At 38.7% G+C, this 25,456-nt stretch overlaps 1 protein-coding gene across 7 annotated transcripts in view; it reads right to left on the minus strand.

The window, feature by feature from the left end:
- Positions 1-24,727, minus strand: part of zbtb16a (zinc finger and BTB domain containing 16a) — a 130,806-nt gene extending 106,079 nt beyond the window's left edge. For 2 of the 7 annotated variants that reach the window (XM_067375198.1, XM_067375192.1), the window contains exons 1-2: positions 8,363-8,491; positions 4,780-6,129 (exon numbers count right to left, since the gene is read on the minus strand). In XM_067375198.1, coding sequence (XP_067231299.1) covers positions 4,780-6,038 — 1,259 coding nt within the window. In that variant the 5' untranslated portion in view covers positions 6,039-6,129; positions 8,363-8,491. Of the gene's footprint in view, positions 1-4,779; positions 6,130-8,063; positions 8,118-8,185; positions 8,289-8,362; positions 8,492-23,997 lie in introns of those variants that run through there. The other 5 variants (XM_067375195.1, XM_067375197.1, XM_067375194.1 and 2 more) reach the window with 5 other exon arrangements.
- Positions 24,728-25,456: the final 729 nt, after the last annotated feature.

A 25,456-nucleotide genomic window follows, 5' to 3' on the forward strand; every position in this document is an offset into this window, starting at 1 on the left:
GAAAGTTGTGAGGTGCCTCTCACCTCACTGCAGCCTGGTTTTATCTCGTTCTGCAGCACCATGAGGACTTATCATCCCCATCTGCTCTTGGTATAGTGGAAAGGAGAGCACAGGGTTATCACTGTCTCTGATATGCACAGATAAGACCCTGCCTCCTGTTTAAACACCGTAGCTAGCTACACAGTTAGCACTACCTATGCTAGCTTGACTACGTTCAAACTTCTTCCACCTGTCTGCCATGAACAGCAACCTGAGAACCAAGGGCTGTTTTCACAAAACATTTTATCTTACCACTAAGAGTTCTCCTAAATAGCAGTAAAAGTTCTTACAACCTATTCGCAATGCTAAAGAGACAAACTTTTACTAAGGAATAGAGAGGTTTTAAGCTAAGAGTAAGGGTGGGGTTGACCTCGTTGCTATGTCAACACGCTTACTAACTATGCCCACAGTGATTGGCTGATAGGGGAGGGGTCTGTGTCATTGATTTATTCATAGAAATATTGTAGAATGAGGTATCATGTTGCCATATTCAAATAAAGATTTCAAAATGTAGGTTAAGCGTCACTAATTAAACAAGTATATGTTCAGCTAATTGTCAGCCTACATGTCTGCATCTCGAGAGATAAAATTCAAGCGTCAAAATGATGTTTTATAAATTTTGGGAGAAACACTTTCAAGTGGTCCATCTAATCTGCTTGAGAGGAGGCGTATATATACACAGCCGACTAGTAACCTCTTCTGCATCCCTCAGACACCCTGACTCCTCACTCTCGGCTGGTTCCTATTCCTAGGATAAGGGGAGTTCTCTGGGTTTGAGCTAAATTCCGAGCTCGGAGCCCTTGATCCCCTCGGACAGCATGCCAAATATGCTTATTTTTAGCTTTATTTATTTTCAAAAGGTTTATTTTTGGCATTTTTGCCTTTTAATTATGATAGGACAGAGAGTAGACAGGAATCGAGGTGGGAGAGAGAAAGGAGGGACGGGTTCCGGAAAGGTCCATGAGCCGGAATTCGAACTCAGATCATGCAAGTTTCCCCACGAGGCTATCTGCGCCGGCGATAGAATATTATATTCAACTTGACTACAATGTCTTATTCTCCATCATTCAATACATTTTGCCTGTACATAAATAAAGATTAAAAATCGATATATGAAAATATTTATTGAATTTAAAAGGCTCAGCACTCAAGGCTCTATCGCTTATTGCCACAATGATGTACAGTGTCTTTGGCTAGATTGCTGAGGCGGAGAACACCGGCAACAACCATTTTAGGATTGTTTGTGATTTGGTCTTAGTGACTTAGGAGTCCTCTTGACAACTAACTTTTTATACATTTTGGAGCTAGTAAAATGCTTTGTGAAATACTCTTAGAACAAAAATTTCAGGAGTCCTAAATTTAGGACTGACACGCCCATTATTTTTTAGAGTTTCTCCTAAATCGACAAGTTAGGAGCTACTTTTAGCCTTCAGGCATTTTGTGAATACGGCCCCACACATTTATTGCTTTCAAAAAATGATCTACGTCAATCTCTTTTTCAAAGACGGCAGTCCAAACGGTCCAAAAAATGCAGTGTAGTTTTCGCTTCTTTCTTTGTGAATTATTTTGGTGCTGTGCATGTTGATTATTTTCTTTTTGGCAGGCTGCTGAAATATTTCTGTAATACGTTTCCATGAGTCAAAGGACCACAAACTGTTTTCCTTGGCAAAAATAAATAAATAAAAAATATTCCTCTAGTTCGTGTCAAAAAAGCTGCTACGGTGCTTCGATTTAGCTCCTGTAGGAAACTCTGGGTGGTTGAAATACAAATAAACATGTTCATTTAGGCAACCCTCAGACACGCATCTGCCCCAAATATTACAAGATTACTCCAGTGGTCTAGTTAATAGGATAGTCTTGACACTCGCATGGTTTTGGAAGTGATGCACATATCATTCAGAGCTTTATGACATAACCCAGGGCAATGGGGAATGAATGCAGCAAGCTAAATTTATACAGGAAACAAGCACTTACTAATGCGTTAGCTCCCAAATGCGCACACACACACACATATATCTACATGCAGAAAGGCATGTACCTAATCTGGAAACAATTACAGATGTTAGCTTGACCTGTTTGCCCTAAATGAACTCTCAAACAGAAATATTTTTCATGTAGAGTGCTGGAGATAGCTGGGACCCTGGCACAAGATGTTGCAAAATAATCTGTAATTAGTCACAAGAGCTGCCGCCCCGTCTGCTGCAAGCCGTCAAGAGCTGTGATGAAAAAAAAAAAAAAAAACCTTTAAAAAGGAAACCTCACCATAGCAAATCTGACACTTTCATTGAAACTTAAAAAGAAAGTAAAGTAGATAAGTACATCTAACCGATATCTCTGGCATGAAATAAGAATGGGGTAGAATCTATAATAATCAGAATTGTTATGATTTGACATTACATTCTATTATCACTGTCATGCATCATTTAGATTCTTTTAAGCATTGAAATAAATACTGTGAAGATATGACTCAAATTTAAACTCAAACGTGCCCATCTTAAGAACCCATAATGTACCAAATCAAATAACAATATGGATCTCAATCTTAACAGTGCTGCTAAAACTACTTCAATTACTACTACTTCACTGGCTGTTTCGGCAACTGCTACATCCTTTTGAGTCAAATTCGGAACATCTGACATGCCAATGCGCTTACTTCGATGATTCACACAAGCACAAACAACTTTTAAATTAACATGGCTTGTCAATTATTCTGTTCTTAGATAAACACCAACCTTAAAAGTTCATAAGGTTGAATGAACAATTTTCACTCAGTGACTAATGAAGGTAATTAAAAGGGATTTATTAATGCCATCTTGAGCACTTCCAAAGGCGCATGAATATGACTGAAACTGAATCCTCAAGTGAACTTTCACCGTGCATTCCAACAGATTAAGGACGAATGCTCAAACTATTTTATTCTCAATCCTGGGCCTGTCATTAAGAAACCCGCAAAATGCAGATTTACTGAAATCCTATAAACAAGCGGCACTAAAACTCACACAATTATCAAAATAAGGTACTACGGTTTGAACAGACTATGGCAGGACCTACATAATCAATTTCTCTTTGAAGAGACGCATGTGTGTGGTGTTTTCCCTTAATGCCTTTTCATACAGTCGCTGCTTTATAATCTTATTGCACCTCACTGCAATTGACTCCAAGATGTGCATGACTGGCTCACTTTAACTTTATCTTTTATCCAATCAAAACTCTCTCCGCTAAACAGCAACAGAACAGCCTCCTTCATGACACCAGAATAAACGCATTCAGCTCCTTATTCGAGTCATCAGCTGTTTCTTAAGTGCCGTAACAACAATCATAGCAGCTTTTTATACTATGAATATTGTTGGCTCTTGTGACAAATTTCTAATGTTTTTGCTTTGGATAAAACTGTCCGCTAAATGAATAAATGTAAGTGTTTTGTCCAATTCTACAATATTGTACAAACAAGTTCACCATCTGAATCCTGCGAGTCTTGTCTAGTCGACAACAACACTTGGTGCAACAAGGGTGCGGTTACAGCCTTCAAAAGCTGATAACGTCTGCCGTGGATTTCCTCACCTCATCTCAGCTCCTTGCAACACCCCCACAAGTCACACTGACGAGAACCAGAGGCCAGCCAAGTGGCCAAAAGGTTACGCAGTAGAGGTCGGCCCGGGTCCTACACATAGACCCTCATTTCCTGGGCTGGACAGTCTGCACTACTCATAAAGCTAATAAGGCCCTCCTTGTCCCGGGTGGCTGGGGCCCAGGCTGGCCTACTCATCACTGGCCACACCATGGGGGTCAGGGGGTGGGTGGGGAGGCTGCTTCCCATTAGCCAGCCCCCTCTCCAGGTGCAGCTAATAGGCTCAGCCAGAGCCTCTCCAGGACCACTAAGGCAGCCACCAGCTCAGGCCTGGAAGTGATCAGCACCCAACGCCTGGGAGCCATGACAGACAAACCACTTAAAGGAACCAAGTTTAAAAAAATCATTTTTCTTCCGTAGGCTGGGAATGCCTCGTCTTGCTGTGCGCAATATATCTGAATACAACATTTTACAGTAAGATGAAGAATATAAACTTGCAAGCACATTTATTGAACTACTGAGCATGTCAAAAGCCTATAATTAATTTTGTTTACCAATTTCTTATACTCTCATAAAAAAAAAAAAAAAAGTCAAATTAATTTTCAGCATAACTATTTCTGCCTATTGGCACCCAATTTATACTGTATTTTCTGTTTACAGAATCCACTAATTTTCATGATGAATTAACCATATGAGTGATTCTTTATGCAATATTTTCAAGAGTTATATTGCAACTTGATCGCCCTATTTTTTTCCTCACTCATTTCAAATGTTATTTCAACTGAAGAGCAATTTTTCTTGATAAGGGCAAAGCAAGAGGAAAACATATACGTGCGTAAATCAGCTCTGCAATCATTCTCTCTCATATCCACCGCAGGCAGAGTGTTAAGCAAATTGACCTCCAGCATGAAAGATGATAAGCAATCAACAGTTAACCATCATGACTCATCTTCCACTAACATTTCTCTGCAAATAAATTCTTTAATCAAAAGAATTTCTAAAAATGGGCACCTTGTGGTCCTTTGTTTCACAGACCGCGGTACACTAATTCAATTAGGGACCCTGCCTTTACACCAGAGGCAGCAAAAAAAAAAAACAAAAAAAAAAAAAACACTCAGGAACATGATTTTACGCAAACCAACTTGATGTACAGAATGTGAACAGTAGCTTACCTGTGCTGCTCCACGGCCTCATTGTCAGGCAGTTCGGCACCACACACATTGCAGCGCTCGTTCGGGCCGCGGCCATCAGGCTTCATCCCAGCAGCTAACTCGCCGAGTTTGTTGAAGAACTCCCTCTGGATGAAGCTCTGAGGCAACAAGCCCCCGTAGGCACTGAAGTCCATGGACATGGCCAGGGCTGGGGACATGTGCAAGGATGAGGCCATGGAGGCGGGCATAGAGAGCATCGCCTCATTTTTGTGGTTGGGAGGAATGCCATAGAGTGACGCCAAGTGTTTTTCGGTCATCCCAGCCATGGCCTCCAAGCCCATCTGGCTGACCTCAGCCTGCTGGTCACCCACACCTTCCTCCCTGACATAATGCAGCTCACGGGCACTGGTGATCACGCTGCTCCTGGTAGGGGTGCCGGGCCCGTCACGGTTCTTGTCGGACTCTCCGCTGCGTTCGCCGTTGCTGGAGCCGCTGGACTCCATGGCTTTAGAGCTCTCGTGCTCTCCGCTCTCATCTACTTGCATCATCTCCGTCTTGATCTCTCCCATCATGGGGTGGGAGTTACCATGCAGGGGCTGTTCGGCACCCACGCCAGGGTGCATGGTGCTCTGCAGGAGGGACTGGCCGATGCTCATTAGGCTGTCCACGGCTGCTTTGGTTGGGCTCATGGTGGAGAGGCCGAAGGAGGTGGAGACCGAGGGACTCTGATCCACCATTCCCGGCAGTGCCAGCGCTTGCTGGGCAGCCGACACGTAGCCGCCTTCCTCCACGGAATGCTTTTTCGAACCCACCTGGTTCCTGCCGTGCCGTCCCTTGCGTTCCTCGTCTTCTTCTGTGCCACCATCATTCATGTTGACCTCTGTGTCATTTTCATCTGAGGACTGGATGGTCTCCAGTATCTTCAGGCATTGCTCCTCCAAATACTCTATTTCTAAAATCTCTGCTGCATACAGCAGGTCATCCAGATCCTCCACTTTAGCTTGGAGCGTGGCAGTGTAGGCATACTCCAGAATCTGCTGGAAGGTCTTTGGTGAGAGAAAGTCCAGAGTGTAATGTTGGCTGTTGCGGTGAAACAGGATCTCGAACATCTTACTGGTGCAAGCCAGCACGGTCCGGTGAGCGTGGAACTCCTGGCTGTCCACCATGATGACCACGTCACACAGCGTACCGGCCAGGCGCATTTGATTAGCCTTGTGCAGCAGGGCATTGGGGTGATTGGGGTTCTGGAGCTGGATCATACCCATTTTAGTCAAATCCATAACGTCTCTGAAATCCACACGGCCAACTCATGAGTCTTTCTTTCCACGTAGCAGTCTGTTCAGTTATCTTTGTAAACAAGATAAGGTCAATCTAGAAAGAGATGAAAGAGACTCACAGTTAAATGAGGCAAAGTCTCAATGTTTGATTTGATTTGTTGTTGACTTTCTTTGTTCCTAAATTAACATTCATCATTCTATTTTTTCCAGAATAATAAAAAAACAAAAAAAATGTTCAGAATGATATCAATATATTAGATTTCCAAAGAACTCTGTACTGTATAAAAACAAATAAAAACAAATACATTGTTTAAAAGCAATTTCAGTAACAGATTCCTAAGAAACAAACACAAAATCTGACCACAAATCTGTCAAATTGCACAAAATAAAACAAAACGACAAGTGGCCCACATGAGAAACGTGTAAACTTGGCTTTAGTGCTAGTAAAGGCTGGCAGTAATCAAGCCTTTGTTTCTATGTGTTCAAGCTCGCCTCACAAAGCCCATCAACAGCCTCCTGAAATGAAATGGCATCTTATTCAGTATTCTCATCACAGACAGGGATACTGAGCGGAGCATGGAGAGTGAGGCAAGCTGTTGCCAGGAATAGTTGGAACAGAGGATGACACAAAACAGCTCAGAGCTCCTAAAACGTAGTAAAATGGCATTTTTATTTTAAATACACTTCCATGTACCATATGTAAATTACAGATATGTCATTTTTACTGCTATATCAGATAGATAATACTTAAAAGATAAAGCCTCAACGCACTTAAACCGTGTCATTTGTCAATTAGCATAAAAAAGCTCAAATGGTTGGCCATTTATATTACACTTACAATACATAAATTCACCATTATCACAATTCATTATTTAATAAAATTACACCCTCGCTATAATTCGACGTTTAAAAGGTACTTTGTACTACAACCTAACACTATATAACAACAAACACATCACCGTGGCATTTGAGTAAGATCACTTTTGAGGGAACATAATTGGAGGAAGATCCAGAGAGAGAGGAAGTCACCCCTTTAATAAAATTATCACATAGGCTACATTAAAATATTGGATTAGAAACGTGAAATTCACTCAGATGTATAATATTTCTCCCGTTTTGTTTGACAAGAACAGCCTCACCAGTTAAGAGCAGTCTAGTATCAAAACACTATGTTCTTGGCGGTGAAAGACGGGCTTTTTTCATTGTGAATGTACATCTAAGACAGCAAATAAGCGAAAGTTATGATAAAGGCCGACAGGAGAAAAATATATTCCAGGGATTTTACGCCATTTAAATTACCACAGAACACAGGAAGACGAGTAATAAGTGACAAATACAATTTCTTTTAAGTGCAAATAACTGAGGAGATGCTTGCAATAATGACGCCAGTTCACGCACGCAAACTGTATAACTCAAACAAAAGTCAAGAAACGATCGGCACATATTCGTATTATTCAACTACTGCGGTGATTACAGATATCTACCTCATAAAAGATAAAAAAAAAAAAAAAAAAAAAAAAGATCAATGAAAAGTCCAGGCAGGACTCATTTGACTGATCAATACATGATTATTCGACTGTTCACACCTGAATCAATTTAAGTTAAAGGACCCGCCTCTTATTTCATGATATAGAAATATGAATACACATCGGGAGATCACCCAAAACTGCGTTTGGGTTAAACAAATCCATTTCAATATTGGAATAAAACAAGCACGGGGAAAAAAAAAAAAGTCATTTCACTTTAAAAGTCACAACCAATACAAATTCGGTTCGTTTTGAAAGGCAGTGACACGCACCTCCATGGTGGCCCTGATTTAATGATAAGACCTACTGACAACCAAAATAATAATCGTCAAAAACTCTATAATTGTTTGTTTTACGACATACTTGTAAAGTTATGACATATTTAAACTGCCTGAACGTTGAATTTGAAGCAGTCACGCTGAGAATAAAGCACATGGAAGCACGTCACTGTCTGGTGCGCGAGCAGACCTCACGTCCCCCGAATACTAAAACACACGCTTACGTCAACATAACATCTCCACATGTGTAAAGATGAACATAAACAGCCATATCCATCAGGTGCCCTGAAGCCTGCACAACGCTGACAGCCACACTTTTACTTTTCGGTGCACTCTCACAATTCACCTTCACTTGAAGCAACAGTAGAAACACTGTAACTTGATGTGATGCTGAGCGCAAACACATCTGATCAACACAACGCGGATTCTCTCCTAATGTGAACATTTCCCCAAAGTGAAAACACGCAGACAGATGGGTCTCTCAGGAGCTGTGGGTGTTTTAAAGGTGCGCGCCTGTACTCACCTGTGTTGCACGTTTGGCTTCCGAGCGTGCGGTTATTAGGACTGTAGCATAGTAACGCAGTTCACAGTACCCGCTCTCTCTCACGCGCACTAACTCCTCTCTGCTCGCCGCTTAGCAAATCAACACGGCGGTGACGTCAGCGCACATCCTCGCCGGAGTCCTGACAAACACTGCTAAAGTGAGACACCTAGGGGGCTGTCGAATATAGGCCAGCGTGTCTGGGACACTATCTATCACAGCGTTTGGACTTTAATCATTAACCTTCAAGCATTATCACCTTTGCTACTACTTCTACAACCAACTAACTTCTCAATGAGGTCTACACCGACTGCAGTATAAAAGTAAATATTTAGACCATTACAAACCAACAAGTGCAATGTCCACTATTTTTACACATTCTTGTATGAAACGATTATGTTCGTAAACGTAAATGTGTTTTATTTATTTTTTTTGTCTGTAATTCTTGTCTAGCTGTTATATTTCTGAGTAAACTCTAAAAAATAAACGTTCCAAAAGGGAGTTCTTCATGGAACCTTTATTTATAAGAGTGTAGGCTACCAGAAGCTTCCAAACTTCTTGTGTGCCTAAGCCCATTAAAACACTTGATTCTAAATTCTAAATAAATTAATAAATGACATAATAAAAAAATAAATATCCACAATAAATAAACATTTTATTTATAATGATAGTCATGATCTAGTTAACTTTATTTTCTCTTGTGAAATTACTTAAAGACTAGTTCCTTTTTTATTTAGGGTAAAAGTAGTTTAACCTCTTTGAGAAATGAATTGATCATCAGAGAAATGATTCAAACTAATTACTGAATGACACACATGAGATTTCAAGATGTTTTAAAAATGAAAGGAACATTAAATGGATATACAGACAAGGTCTCTCATTTGATTTTAAATTTTACATATTCAGTCATTCAGCGTGAATGTTACAGCTATTCTTAAAATGTTTAATTAAATGTTTGTATAGTCAAACAACAGTTCTGGGTGGAAAATTATTATATATGCTGACTTTAAAGCCGCAGTCTGTAAGTTTTGCCCCTTTGTCGCCATCTCTGTTTGAAACCTGCAATTGCAGGTTTAATTATTGCAGCTGCTGTGAGAAAAGGTTATAAATGATCCGCTACCAGCAGCATCCTCGCATGCCATTTAGCCTACTAGCTGGGACTCCTTCTTTATGTATACAGACCATAGACTGTAAAAAAAGATGGACGACGTGACGGCGCTTCCTTCCATTGTATTGAACTGAAGCCATGGGCCGTTGAATGGGCGCTGACACGTTACGCAATACGTCAAAAAAAAAAAAAAGTTTGGAGCCTGGGCATGCACAGAAGGAATCGTCAGTTGAGCCGGAGGCGGAGTCGCAGTATCAAACTTCCGCCCAGACGACTGCGTCATCATTCATGTATTTTAAATAGACTATAAAAATTATACACAATTTAAAATTCTACCTATAAAATAATAGGCTATTCTGTTTCTAGAGCAATCATATTTTTGACACAGCAAATTCAGTAGATAAAATCAATATAATATGCCACTAGGAACAACTCTAAATCGTCAGAAACGGTCCTGCCATTTTAAATCAAGTTCAACTAACGTTACAGGAGATCGATTGCTGTAATTAGAGTAAGCTATCATTAGTTTTGTCCTGCTAATTATTATTTTATACCCATAAAAATAACAAGTAACTGCCAGATAACGATCACCTGCTTTTTCCCGACATGGTTAACATTAGGTGTGTTATCTTAACTAATAACATTTATTAATTAGCTTATAACACCCATATTTAATGTTACAGAAAAAGGTTCAGTGATCCGTCAGATCCTGTAGGTCGGTTAGTACAGTTTACTGCTAAACAACTCATTTTGTTGGTGTTAAATAACAAAGAAATCGAAAATTAATAGTTAGTTAATACATGTTCAATCTCCCCTCGAAGCTCCGACAGTCCTCAGACAAGCTGTCAATCAATTTCGAATCATGACGACATGCCCCGTTTTTATAGCATCAAATTGCTAGCTAAAATCTAGTTTTAGTTTTATTTGAAACAGAATTTATTTTTAAGTTTTCACTAAAGTTTCATTCGACTGCGTTGAGAGGGTGGGGTTTATGACCTGTACTGCATCCAGCCTCCAGGTGGCGATCAAAGAGCCCGCGGCTTCACTTTTCAGAACATATGAGACACACCCGATACAGACGTGATGTAATGACTCAAAGACGAACGGCTGCAAGCTTGAATTTCCCATGGAAACTCACCAGTACAGATTGTATTTTAAAACATTATTACAAGCTTACCGTTGTGAATCGGGCTAAGGTAAGAAGATAGTTTTGAACACTGTCTGGTTATATACTTGCTCAAAATTAGATTTTGGATCATTTTTAATCAAAAAAGTTACGGACTGCAGCTTTAATGAAATATAGACTTAATTAGTATTAGGCTAAATAAACCACGCATACTACCTTTCACTAAATTATGCTGGCAAACCGAACGTTCTCATTCCATTCCAACTGCCGTCAGCTATTTGTCACTCATATTTTTTAGTGCGATTTATCCCGACTGTCTACAGAGCATGACAGCCTGAAAATGGAGGGAAACCGTGTAGTATCTGCACTAGAGATGGGAGATCATAGAGTGCCATCACCTTTGAGCTACATGCTGTGCTGGCTTACTTGGGGATAAAGACAAAGGCACTGCCCTAATCTCCATCTAATCCACATTTTACTGGATAAGACTTAAATTATGCACTGACATTTTTATAATCAAAAGTGGAAAGCACAAGCCAACATAGGTTTGAGAATAGTGAAATTACCATCTATAAAGTAATTTCAAGAATGTACAAATTGCATATGTTTAAATGTAGCACACATTAAAGTCATTCATATAACTCTAATACGTAATAACCTCTTGGTCAAAGCATACTTTACTTATATATTCACACACTATGATGATGTTCTTTACTGAAAGATGCATTTATGTGCAGTTCATTGGCCTTGGCTCTGCAGGAGTGCTTTGCAACATGCATACGTACAGTTGCTGGCACTTATCATTGAATGTATGTAATTATTATAATTATACATACATATTACGATGCATAACACCATTAAAATGGTTCTGAATGCACTAAGAATAGATGTTTGCTGCCACATAGATTATAAAGCATCATTAGGGATGTACTGAGGTATGGTACTGACGTGCCCTAAAGGTTTTGCTTATACACTGAGCTAACAGTGGATCTTTGTGAATCTCACTCAAGGCTTTGACTGAATAGTCTCTTTTTACGCTTGTTTAATCCTGGGGGTGTCTTATGCATTGAGGGCCTGCCCCCATGACCTCTGACCCCTACCTCTGACCTTGGCTGGATTTTCTCCTGTACAAAATGCCCCTCCCTTTGCATGGCTAAAAATTCCTTTTGAGACCTTTCATCCCGTATAGGTATCTGTGCTATCGTGCAATCCATAGAGGCTATAGCAGATCTGAGCCAACTACATGTTTAGAGTTGGGCTTACATAGATTTAAGACATCTTCCAAATTACATTATTAGGCAATTCATTATGATTTGACTCATTTAAGTAGTATGTGGGACAGAGCGATTGATTTTATTTATTTATTATATTTTTGGTACTTTAAATCTCTTTAGAAAGCGCACTTAATCACACTTTTGACAGCATCTCTTTTTACAGCATTAAGTTTTCTTTTCATTAAGAAGAATGGGTGACATTCTCTTTGTTAATGGATTGAAATAGTCATGTTGACAGAGCCGTTTACTCTGCTGAGTGCATATTTGCCTCCACTCTCCCTCCAGCCTCATACCTGTTTGGTTAGATGACAAGGTGATCTCTTGATCAATACTGATGTGGTATCAGCAGGCCGAACAATAGAACTGTGCTGGTAAACCTTTACTGGTTTCAAATGACAAGAATCTCATTCTCAGAGGTCACAGATCTCACAATCTCTGACTGCGCTCTATATATTAGGACAGACACATTCCAGCCACTGATTACTATTTTGTATTTGCAAGATGGAATGCAGACTTGGAGGAGAGGAGGAACAATTGTAACACTCAGTAAATATTACATCAATACACTGTAAAAAAAAAAAAAAAAAAAAAAATCTTGTTGTCTGGCAGCTGCAGTTGTCAGAATAATTAAGTAAAATACAGTGAAAATGTAAACATATTTACAGAAAAAACATATTTCACAGTTTATAACTGTAATTTACAAAAAAAAAATTAAATACAATAAAATAGACATATACTTACATCCACCATAATAACACTGGAGGTACAGAGAAAGACGCATGATGAATCAAAGTTCATCACAAGTAGCCTTTCCACAATACTAATACTGTCATGCTATACAAAACACCATCATGCTAACACATCATGACACGCAATAAACATTAATTTAACAACATAAGATGTAACATAAAACCCTGATGTACATAACTGATTACAAAAAATTCTAAGAAGAAACCATTAATAAAATTAAAACGCATCAAATGTGAAGTGTCACAGGGAATTAGGAATGTCAGTTTACAGTTTTTCATTGTAAATTATAAGATTATTCATTCTTTTTACTTACAATAGTACATTTAACTATTTTACTGTAAAATTATGCTAAATGTCTTACTGTACATAGTATGAGAACGTTTTGCTGTCACATTTGTAGTCTTTTACAATAGTTTTTTTTGTTTGTTTTTTACATTGGCTTGTACAAATTATTCAATCCTTTATCTCTTCACAGAATATTGTAAAGTTTTAATAAACAGTTGACAGAAATATTTTAAAAACACCTTTTTGGGCAAACTGAGTTGAATTAAAACTTTTATCTTAAATTTCTTTCTGTGTAAATTTGAGGTTTTCAGTTTTATTTACAATAAATAAAATCATACAAGTAATTTTACTCCTTCAAAAGTTATATATGTTTTGTGTTGTTTTTGTAACAATACTTAAAAATCCTCCTGTTCGCATGAATGTAACATCTTAAAGTGCAAGAAAAATACACAGAGGACAACTAAACATACCTTTGCCATAACTATTAATATTAAATGATGATTTTAAACTGATGTTGTTGTTCCCTTATGTTGTTATTCATTTAACATTAAAAAAAAACCCCCCAAAAAATTTACGCAGTAAAATACAGTTATATACCGTAAAAAAAAAACAATGCATTCTGGGTAATATTATTTGTCGTTTTCGAGAAAGTAGCCTATAGGTCTCTTTTCTTAAAATGACAAATATTACCCAGAATGCATTGTTTTTATGGTAGATTACTGTTTCAATGGAAAACGGTATTTTACTGTGTAAATTTGTTGCATTTTTTTGGTTATTTTAGTGTATAGTGTATTATATAGTGTATATATAAAATAATACATTTATATAACAGAGATTTTGTATCACATTCCCCTTTTCTAGTTATATATATATATATATATATATATATATATATATATATATATATATATATATATATATATATATATATATATATAGTGTACATGTAGTTTAAATCTATCTGACTCGATTATATAATACATTTCATTGACATAAATTAAATTCTAACATTTTATGAATAACTGAGTTACAGATACAGTCATTCTCTCACATCATTTGTTGATTGTACTCGACATCTCTCCATTACTGTCTCATACACCTAGTCTTTTCTTCCCCATAACTGGCTCATCTGATCCTAATGACCGATAATACCAAATGATCTTAATCTGCGAGGTACTGTGGGGGTCATCTCAATATTTCATACAGTGTGTTGTCATTAATCACAAGAGCTTTAAATAAAAAAACTTCTCTTGATTACTGTAATTTAAAAAGTGGTAGTAAAACTCTGATTAAGGTCAGGGCATCATCACTTAAATGAAAGGACAGAAAGCACATTGTCCTTCAAAATTGTCAGAAATGATGAGAATGTGCTGTCCATCATAGGTGCACTTTTCCATCAGGGTTGTGGGTGGTTTGCTTCCTTTTATGGGAGCGGCCCAGACCCTTAACCGGAGTGTTCTAATGAATACTAACCCCTTTTAAAAGGAGCTTCCCTGCAGTTTCCATTGGGTGGAAATTTTATAAACTTTCTTTCAGGTCTGAAGCAGCTTAGAGAGACTATTGTCCCCCTGTTGAACAAGACCTGGACACTCAATATAGTTTAAACAATGCCAATGATGATTAATGACAGGCCTGTCAAACAAACCGCGCTGACTAAGGCTTGCGCTCACAGCAATCCTGTGCCTGAAGAAAATGAAAAAACGTACTCCATCATACCAGGCCTCAAATAAGAGGTTAAATATAGTAGCATGAAAGTGCTCTAACCAGCTTAGACCAGTGCCCGATTCTTAAACTTTTACATTTGGTTGCTGCCTTGGATTGAGTGTGCTTACACTCACTAATTGGAATGAAATGAAACACATGTGATGAAATTCGACAGTATTTATTTTTCACAAACAACACGTCCTGGAGCTTTTCAAAAGGGCAACAAGGAAAACTGTTTGTTATTTGTACAGATAAACATTTGCGATGACGTCTGTCGGAGAATGCCTTTCCTCTGTGTAACAGTAGGGGTGCAGGAGGGGAGCCCGGGGCCTCTGCAGAGATCCAAAGAGTCCTGCTGACCCTGCCTGGTGCACCTCTGCTGAACGCAGTGGTACAGAGCACCATACAGCTGCCTTTCATTCAGCTAAAGAAAAGGCACTTTTTTCTCCTTCTCTCCTCTCTAAGTGTAAGACCCCAGCTGTCCTCAGTCAAGCAGAATTCCAACTTTCCCTCCAAAAAATTCTCTCATTGTCCATCCTGGAGGTGGCCGAACCCTCCTCTCCATAGTGCTTAACCACTGGACCGGGCGCAAACAACAGAGTAATCATATTACAGTGTCCCTGGGAAAAAAGGGACAGCTATCCACAGGGAATCTCCTGTGGCTAATCCCTGCGAGGCCGCTGCTTTTCTTCTCCAGTGCCGAGTCCACCTTTCACAGCGGTTTCGGAGGCACACAGGCCTTTAACCGCTCAAGGATATCGGCTTCACGTCTCTCCTCCTGCATTCCGTTCAAATCTACGGCAAATACCGAGAAACGTCACGGCAGAAAGGACAGAGAATTGCACGCCAGCTCTTCGTTTCTCATTGTTCCATTTTATTTCGGTACCTTCATTACCTCACCTTCTTTATTCTACGGATCCTCATTTTCTTCGTCCCTATGACTGCAGACATGATTGCCGTTATTGTAAATAATTAATAAGCTGTAATACATCACCTCTAATTAAACATATTAGTCAGCGGAGTCTTGTAGATTTACTACGCTGAGTCTGTGTCCAGTGATATTCAAATGAGCCTCATTCCCATCAATAATGCAAACAGATGCACTATAAACATTTCTCAGTGTACAGTAACTGCTGCAGCCCATGGGAGCATTTGAACATAATTTAGAATTAACATCATTAGCATTCACTTAATTTACACTGTAGGTCTGCAAAGAAAATCATTATCTGCTCAGCTAAAAAATAAAACCTGTAAATCTTATTATGCAACAGCTAGTACCAAAATTTGAATTTGATTTGCTGCTGTAATCCACCAGCGCTGGGACTTTCTACTGTTTGTTGTTTGCATTTTGATGCTCCAGTAAGACTGATTTTTCAGTGACTCTTTATGCAGCTTACATCAGTACAACACTAAGTGGACTGTGATCACATGTGAGTGACAGGTTGTCAGTAAACACATCATCAGAGAAAAGAAGAGATGTTGTTGCAAGATGGGAAATTATTTTGATTAAATTCGGCATGAAATGTGTTGTGCCGAATTTCGCCCTACCAAATTATTACCTCCCTATTATTACCTAAAGTCACTACCTGATTGCCTAATCTTAACCTCACCCCCAATCCTAACCCCTCCCCCACACCTACTCCTAAACCTACCAATACTAGGGGGGTAATAATCTGGCAGGGGGTCGAAATTCGGCACAACACCGGCTTATCGAACAAGAAAATATGAAGGGCGGGACTTGATTTTGTCCATCAGGAATTGATTGGATCGTTGCAGTTTTCTATTGCTGTGATGTCATGTGAGTGACAGGTTGTCCCGCCTTCAAGCCAGTACACACATCATCAGAGAAGTGAAAAGATGTAATAGCAAGAGTGAGGAGAGGTTATTTTGATTAAAGATTATGAGGGCACTAGTCTGGGTAAACCCAGCCTGCTCTGCCGGCGATTTGATTTAGCTCGGCAACTCAGTCTGGAAACCCGTGCATTCATTTCTGCTGCGCTGTTACACTTTTGCGGGAACCAATCACAGACTGGCTTATCCACCTTGCTCGCTATTGGCGGGTATAACACGATGACGATAGAGAAGCGACGGCAAGCAGCTTTCAAACTCTATCTGATCTACCCGTCACTCCAATATAACAATGCACAATCACAGTGATGCCGATTGTGTTAAGCATTTACCTTATCTGAGAGAAATATAGCAGAGCGTTGATCCGACAGTCTCTTCATAGGAAGATTACAAGCGATTAATGACACACGATGATTCGCTGCTGTTATCTTGGTGGTTTGCTTCACGATGTGAGTACAAGACTCTTTTACGTCAATGCCCCTTGTTGGTAGACAATATTTTTATTAATAGCTCTATATGTTTCGTCTCCCTGCTTCTTGAATCTCGCGCCGCCTGAGCTGACTGGAATTCTTTTTGGTTGTCATGACAATGACGTAGTTTAGGGCAGCTATATCAAACTCCCTTTAAGACAAGTAATTTCACTCGGCGGCCATCTTTGAAACGCCTCTCTGGCATCCTGGGCATCATGCAGCTCCTATCTCTATGAATGGGGAAACATCAGATTCTCCAAAACTGTTCGCCAACCTTACGATTAAATTTCATATTTGAAATCACCAATGAAATCTAACAACAACCGATTCATAAATTTAGTTTCTAAACGCTCGAATCATGACAAAAAACTATTTTTTCAGGCTGGATCAAGCTAATGCGCATGCGCAGACCTAAATGCGCGTCTCTTCGGAGGCGCGCGTCTGACTGTTTCTATAGAAACAGGTGATTCTACGGCCGCTGAAGTGACGCAATGACTTTACCAGTCGGCGATTGGCTCTTGGCTTTATAAGGCGGGACTTATTCCGCCATATTGCATCCCATTCAAAACGATACGAGTGACATGTCTTGTGTTATTCTATAGTCTTTGGCTATATTCCGCGTTCATTTACACTGAACCAGAACAGTATCAGAATCACCTTTTAATCTCTCGATGATGCTGAATGACTCCTTTAGTTAGCAAACAAATTGCTCGAGTGGGTGTAAATACCGATCACTTTCATGTTTTTTTGCACAACCTGCAAAAATCGCTCGATGCCATTTCTGCTTCTGCAAACCGCGAATCAATGCTACCAACCAATACAAACTAACCCTGCTTCTCAATCAGCTCCCTAGTTCCCTAGGTCGTGAATCAGTATATCATGCAAGTGAATGTGGCTGATTCCCTGATCAGTGCCCTGACTACTGAACTAGGGAGCTGATTGAGACACGTACGGTAAACCTGTCTGGAGTTTTCGCATCGCTCTGCAAAGTACGTCACCCGGATCGTTGATCTGATTGGTTGAAGGACTATCCAATTGCGTGACTAATGCATGTTGATCATGCCTCTTGTGCAGTAGGAAATACATAGCAAACTCCCCAGACCAATGTTCAATTTTAAATTGAGCTTGGTCTGGTGATAGCCAGACTATGAGGGCACATGAATTAAAAAACAAATGATGTGTACAGATAAATCATTTATAATATTCCATAAAAAATAAGAATAAAAACATTTTTATTTTATTGTGATTTGAGAGAAAGATTAGTTCAAAAACACTGATTCTGTCTGGATAATAATGTCCTAATAAGATATACTCAACCAATTATTTTAAAAACACAATATTCATTTAGGAACTAAACAAGTGATTGTTCTTATAAGTGAGGAATTTGAATCATTCACTCAACCAATCTGTTCAAAATCACTGAAAAGTAGAAAGTTAACAAACAAAACTGACCTGGTACAATACTGAACATTTCTAACCAGACAACAAACTAACCGATTGACTAGCTAACTAAATAAATAAATAAATGCAACTAGGGATCTGCATGCTTAAGTTCTTCTTTTTCATTAATGTCGGTGATAGGAAATGCAACACTCTTACATAAGTTCAACATTCTTACATCAATAAGAACAACAACAAAAAAAGAAACACAAATTTGAAACAGCAAAGACATTGGTTAATAAAGTGAGATTAAATACATAAAGTATATTTATGTAATTTAACAAATTTAATTATTGCAGGTTTTCATAATATTCTAAGTTTGCATTTTACTGTTTTTGTGATACGGGTGAAACGAGTAAATGTTTTCTTAAAGGTGCCATTGAGGTTTTTTTTTTACAAGATGTAATATAAGTCTAAGGTGTCCCCTGAATGTGTCTGTGAAGTTTCAGCTCAAAATACCCCATAAATTTTTTTAATCAATTTTTTTAACTGCCTATTTTGGGGCATCATTAAATATGAGCCGATTTATGCTGTGGGGCCCCTTTAAATCTTGTGCTCTCCGCCCACGGAGCTCACGCTTGCCTTAAACAGTGCCTAAACAAAGTTTACACAGCTAATATAACCCTCAAATGGATCTTTACAAAGTGTTCATCATGCGTGAGGCATGTATGCGTCGGATTATGTGAGTATTGTATACTGTTACATTGTTTACATTTGATTCTGAATGAATTTGAGGCTGTGATCCGTGGCTAACGGCTAATGCTACACTGTCTGAGAGATTTATAAAGAATGAAGTTGTGTTTATGAATTATACAGACTGCAAGGGTTTAATAATGAAAATAGTGATGGGTCTTGTCTCCGTGAATACAGTAAGAAACGATGGTAACTTTAACCACATTTAACAGTACATTAGCAACATGCTAACGAAACATTTAGAAAGACAATTTACAAATATCACTAAAAATATCATGATATCATGAATCATGTCAGTTATTTTTGCTCCATCTGCCATTTTTTGCTGTTGTTATTGCTAGCTTACAGTCTGATGATTCAGCTGTGCACATCCAGACATTAATACTGGCTGACCTTGTATAATGCCTTTCATAATGTTGGGAACATGGGCTGGCATATGCAAATATTGGGGCGTACATATTAATGATCCCGACTGTTACGTAACAGTCTGTGTTATGTTGAGATTCACCTGTTCTTTTAAACAAATGAGATTTATATAAGGAGGAAACAATGGAGTTTGAGACTCACTGTATGTCATTTCCATGTACTGAACTCTTGTTATTCAACTATGCCAAGATAAATTCAATTTTTCATTCGAGGGCACCTTTAACATGGGGACAGGAGAAGTCGCACTCAATAAATGGAAAAACAAAGTTACCCTCAAACTGATAATGACAAAGTTCCTTGTGAAATATGTAGATTTGGTAAAGTTTTCAGGAATCTATTCTTAATCTCAAAATATCAAATATCATATATCATAAATGTCCGTAACAGTAACAGCCTTCACACTTTTAAATCTCATCTTAAAACTCATTTTTTCAAACATGCTTATTTATGATTGCATATCTTATTCCTTATTGTATATTATTGTTTGCTTTTGTCTGTTGTTGCTATATTGATGTTTTTAGGAAGAATGAATAAATAAATAGACCAAAGAATGTCCTTATAAGTGGATCATTTGAATCATTTGTTCAACTGATTTGTTCAAATTTGTTATTAAAACAGGAACAAAACAGACAAACTGACAATATTGTTTGTATAAGTTATTGAATATTAACATCTTGCTTAGCAAATTGTTGTACATTGCAACCATGTTGTTCATCTGAATCGTGCAGCACAGCAGTAAATTACTGTCGGCCATAATCGGGAGAACAACGGACCTTTCTTGCTCTGTGATATTGTTTAGTTTTGGTGAACAGTTAACACTTATCTCTAACAAGTTATTTGATGTTCTTCTATATATATATTTTAAGGTTACACCTGGAGGAAGATAAAAGGGGCTAACAAATCCAGCTGGGCTCATGTATAGAGAACAGAGCTAATTTAAAAGAAACCCCTGCTTGCCATTTTCCTGGGTACCAGCTGGTCTTCTAACAGATGTTGAACACACCATTTAACGGAGATGCTATTTATCAAAGTATACTGGACTGTCTCTCGTTTCTGTTTGAGTTATGACTGCAGCACTGTCAATGAATTGCAAGCTGTAATGACTGACCGTCTATATACCACGCTGATTTATAATAGCTGATTTGTCAAACTGGACTTTAAAACTCTGAATTGCTAGAGACATGTATTTTCCAACTAAGATTGAGGTCTCTGTGGTTGAAGGAGCGATTCTTCAGGTTAAAAGGTGATGGCCGTTCTCAGTTCCCTCTGAGAGCTATAGCAGCTAGGACGTCTTTGAGGCCCATTGACGTGGACGTGCTGGAATGAAAAATAGAAGCAAATAATTCCGAACGCTATGACGGGAGAATGATTTAGGACACGGAGGAGGATACGAAGCAGAATGTTCTCAACTGGAATGCACATTGGCTTTCACAACATGGGCCTGGGCAGGCAGTCAAAACCAAAGAGAAATCTCCAAGCAGCTAGCAAAGTTACTTCCAACACACAGGTCGAACTAAAATATGTCATTTAAAAGTGTTATTCAATCCTGTCTAATCCATTTAAACAAGGCTGCTCCAATTTTTTACCATGTTATGTAAAAGAATGGTAACTGTCCAAGTGTTGATTTGATCAAACTTCAGATTTATCTTTTCCAGCCATAAACAGCAAGTGTTTATAGTATAATTCCAGTAACAGGAAGCATGTTACTCAGACTGAGGCTCTGTGTGAGATCAGCCCAGGACCGGACCAACTGTATAGCTCCAGCTAACACCATTGTTAAGTACCGGGGGTTGGGAGGACTATTGGGGCCTCTAATCTGCTGGTATGTGTTGCTGTTATTGAAGACGAAAGAGAGAGAGCAAGATAAAAGTGATGTCAATGTTTTCCTGTATCGCCCCGGTCCAGAAGAAAGCGTTAAACCATATGGCAGTGGCTTCAACCAAAATAAATATTCGAAAGCCTCTTTTTTTTATTGCATCAACATCTTGAGAAGTTTAGAGTGAGCGCATCTAAACAGGAAATATTAAAATCAGCCTTTTGATAGACCATATGTCATTGAGGGACCAACATTACATAATATTGTCTGCCGACTGCCAGAGAGGGACGGGATTGGCAATCGGCAGACTGTGGCTCATGCTACTATGCAGCTTAATCTGATGGGACAACAACATTCTTCCATGAGAACAAGAACGACTTGAATGGGCCAGGTAGAAGAAGAAGGAGGAGCAGTGCAAGATTTAGGAGTGTTTTTTCCCAATAAAGCATGTGACTAACAGGAAAGTCATGGTGAAATAATCAAAATAACGTAAAAACAGTAATAAACTGAACGTAATATGATACTAAAATAACAATAATAATAAAAAATGAAAATAATAAAATACACTATAACTGGATTACACTAAAAAATTTTTTTTCAATATAAATGATAACCAAAGACAAAATTAAAAATTATAGTAATAGAATTCATTTGAGACTAGATTAGAGAGTAGAATAAAGGAGCTGCTTCCAAGGATAAAATAAAAATTGTTAAACCATAAAAAACTAAGATCCATGTGCTTGATTTAACAACGACAGTAGCACAAGTATTGTGGAAAGCAGAAATTTTGTTTTAAACGGTTAGTTCACCCAAAAATTAAAATTCTGTTGGCTCAGTGAGGTCTGCATTGAGAGCAAGTTAATTTACACTTTCGTTGCCCAGAAAGCTACTAAAGACGTATTTAAAACAGTTCATGTGACTACAGTGGTTCAACCTTAATGATACGAAGCGACGAGAATACTTTTTGTGCGGCAAAAAAGCAAAATAACGACTTTATTCGACAATATCTAATGATGGGTGATTTCAAAACACTGTTTCATGAAGCTTTAGGAATCTTTTGTTTCAAATCAGTGGTTCAGAGATTGTATCAAACTGCCAAAGTCACGTGAACCATTGAAATTTCGAAACACACGTAACAAAGCCTCGTTTACTGAAATTATGTGACTTTCATGCTCCGAACCACTGATTTGAAACAAAAGATTCCTAAAGCTTCGAAGCTTCATGAAGCAGTGTTTTGAAATCGCCCAATCACTAGATATTGTTGAAAAGTCATTATTTAGTTTTTTTAGCGCACAAAAAGTATTCTCATCGCTTCATAACATTAAGGTTGAACCACTGTAGTCACGTGAACTGTCTTTCTGGGTGTTTGAAAGTGTAAATTAACTTTGTCAATGTAGGCCTCACTGAGCCATTGGATTTTATCAAAAATATCTTAATTTGAGTCCTGAAGATGAACAAAGGTCTTACTGGTGTGGAACAACATGAGGGTGAGTAATTAATGACAGAATTTTCATTTTTGGGTGAACTAACCCTTTAAGCTGTTGCAAACAATGGATAAATGTTGAAATGTTTGTACTGTACATGTACTGTACATTTATTTATGAGCAACTCGCACATTTATTATATGGTTTTCTTTGTGCGATTTCAGCAATCCCATGACCCATTGGTGAGCCAGGACCAGAAGAGCTGCTGAAACATAAGCCTGCCACATATTGCTCTTTTAAACAATGCCAAACAAGATCTTCCAGAACGGGATGTTCCTACAACCAGCGTAAACTACTTTGATTTACAAAGTGTGAACACTAATAAAATGTGGACTCTCACACAGATAATCTGTAACGTCTAAGAAAGTTTCATCTTTCTCCTCTGTCCACTGGATACGAACAGGTCCCAGATGAGATTTTTGAGGCCAAACACTCTCTTTGCAAATACCCAAATACTCAATGGCACTTTAGATAATGACAGCTCACGCAGGTTCCAGGTACGCCGATCAGTACCCGATCGATGGGGTCTCAGCTCCCCCATGGAGTCTGCTTTATAATACAACATTCAGTGGAAACTGCCAGGATCATTTACATAAGTTAATGGTAATTAACCTGGCATTAAACCTTTTATGAGGTGAATAAAAATCAAACTCAGAATCTGATATGGGTAATTTTCAAAATATACTCACTGGCCACTTTTTAGTACCTGCTGGCACCAGGTTTGGACCCAATTTTGCCTTCAGAATGCTCTTAATTCTTTGTGGCATAGATTCATCAAGGTACTGAAAACATTCATCAGAGATTTTGGTCCATATTGACATGATAGCATCACACACACAGTTGCTGCAGATTTGTCAGCTGCACATCCATGATGCAAATCTCCCATTCCACCACATCCCAAAGGTGCTCTATTGGATTGAGATCTGGTGACTGTGGAGCTGAACTCATTTACATGTTCAAGAAACCAGTTTGAGATGATTTGAGCTTGGTGACATGATGAGTTATCCTGCTGGAAGTAGCCATCAGATATACTGTGGTCATAAAGGGATGGACATGGTCAGCAACAGTGCCTTTTAAACAATGCTCAATTGGTACTAAAGGGCCCAAAGAGTTCCAAGAAAATTACATTACACCACCAGATATAAGGCAGGATGGATCCATGCTTTCATGTTTACACCAAATTCTGAACCTACCAGCAGAAATGGAGACTCATCAGACCAGGCAACGTTTTTCCAATCTTCTATTGTCCAATTTTGTTGAGCCCATGTGATTATAGCCTTTGTTTTCTGTTCTTAGCTGACAGGAGTGGCACCCGGTGTTGTGTTCTTCTGCTGTAGCCCATGTGCTTCAAGGTTCGACATGTCGTGCATTAAGAAATGCTCTTCTGCAGACCTCGGTTGTAACAAATGGTTAATTAAGTTGCAGTTGCCTTTTTATCAGCTCGAACCAGTCTAGCCATTCTCCTCTGACCTCTGGCATCAACAAGGCATTTTCACCCACAGAACTGCCACTCACTTGATATTTATAGCATATTATTTAATATAATGTAAATATATTATAATAAAACAAAAGGTTATATAATGATGCAATAAGATTTCATATCACTGAAAAGTAAGGGGATATATTTGTCACCATATTTTGAGAAGCACTCAAACCTACACTATTCTCAACATTTTCTCCATCAGCGCTTGTGTGACCTATGGAGACCGTAAGTGGCCGTATACCCGCTGGAGTCCCTATAGGTTATGCATGTGCAAATAGCTCTGAAGTCAACTAATCCTGAAACTCATCCGGAGCAGTTTATGTTAAGAGAATAAATTGCTATAGATGCTTACCCTGAAAATTACCTCTATTTTTGGACCCAAAAGCTGAGGTTATCTGCTTACTTACAGGTAGGCCTATAACCTGCTTTCTGGAATCCCCCCCAGCTCTTCTGTCCATGTTGACCAGGAACTCAGAAACTCATGAGTCACAGAGAAGCTCTATTTGTGAGCTCTGTGATGATGCATGTGCTAAATTTAGCTGTAAAAACAACAGCAAAGTACTGTAGAAATGAGAAACCAAGCAGTGAAAGATGTTAATGACATATGAGCATGATGTACCATACAGTCAAGAACAGCATGATATTTGCTAAATGTTTGTGCCTAACTCTTTTGGATCTTGGACTCTTGCCTTTAACTTTGTCTCTGTTACATAAACAGGCAACTAATCAAAGCCATTCTGAATTAGAAGCAGATTTCTGGACTAACCACAGAGGAAACTGAAGTTACATCCAGTTCCTATCGTTTTACTGTCACATTTTCACTGTCTCCGCGGTGAAACAGAGTTGTTGTTCGAATATGGTAAACATACACAAAATGTGTCAAAACTTTATCTATGTTTTTAATTAAATGGGCCTGTTGTGAGTCAACAGCTGTCAGCGTCGCATTATTTAAGTTTAGCGCGAAGCTTTAGTGCCACCCAGTGGACAACAAAGTGCAAGTGCTCAATGCAGGATCACATCAGAAACGCTCAACCCAGTGCAACAGTGGACTTTTGACGGTGAATCGGTGATTAATTCGTGTTACAGCGATTTCGAATCGGGGATTAATTCATGTTACAGCGATTTCACAATAAATCCCCATAAAAAGCAGTGTCGGTACCTCATGGGTT

This window comes from Chanodichthys erythropterus, chromosome 22, assembly GCF_024489055.1.
Source record: "Chanodichthys erythropterus isolate Z2021 chromosome 22, ASM2448905v1, whole genome shotgun sequence".
Taxonomy (NCBI): domain Eukaryota; kingdom Metazoa; phylum Chordata; class Actinopteri; order Cypriniformes; family Xenocyprididae; genus Chanodichthys; species Chanodichthys erythropterus.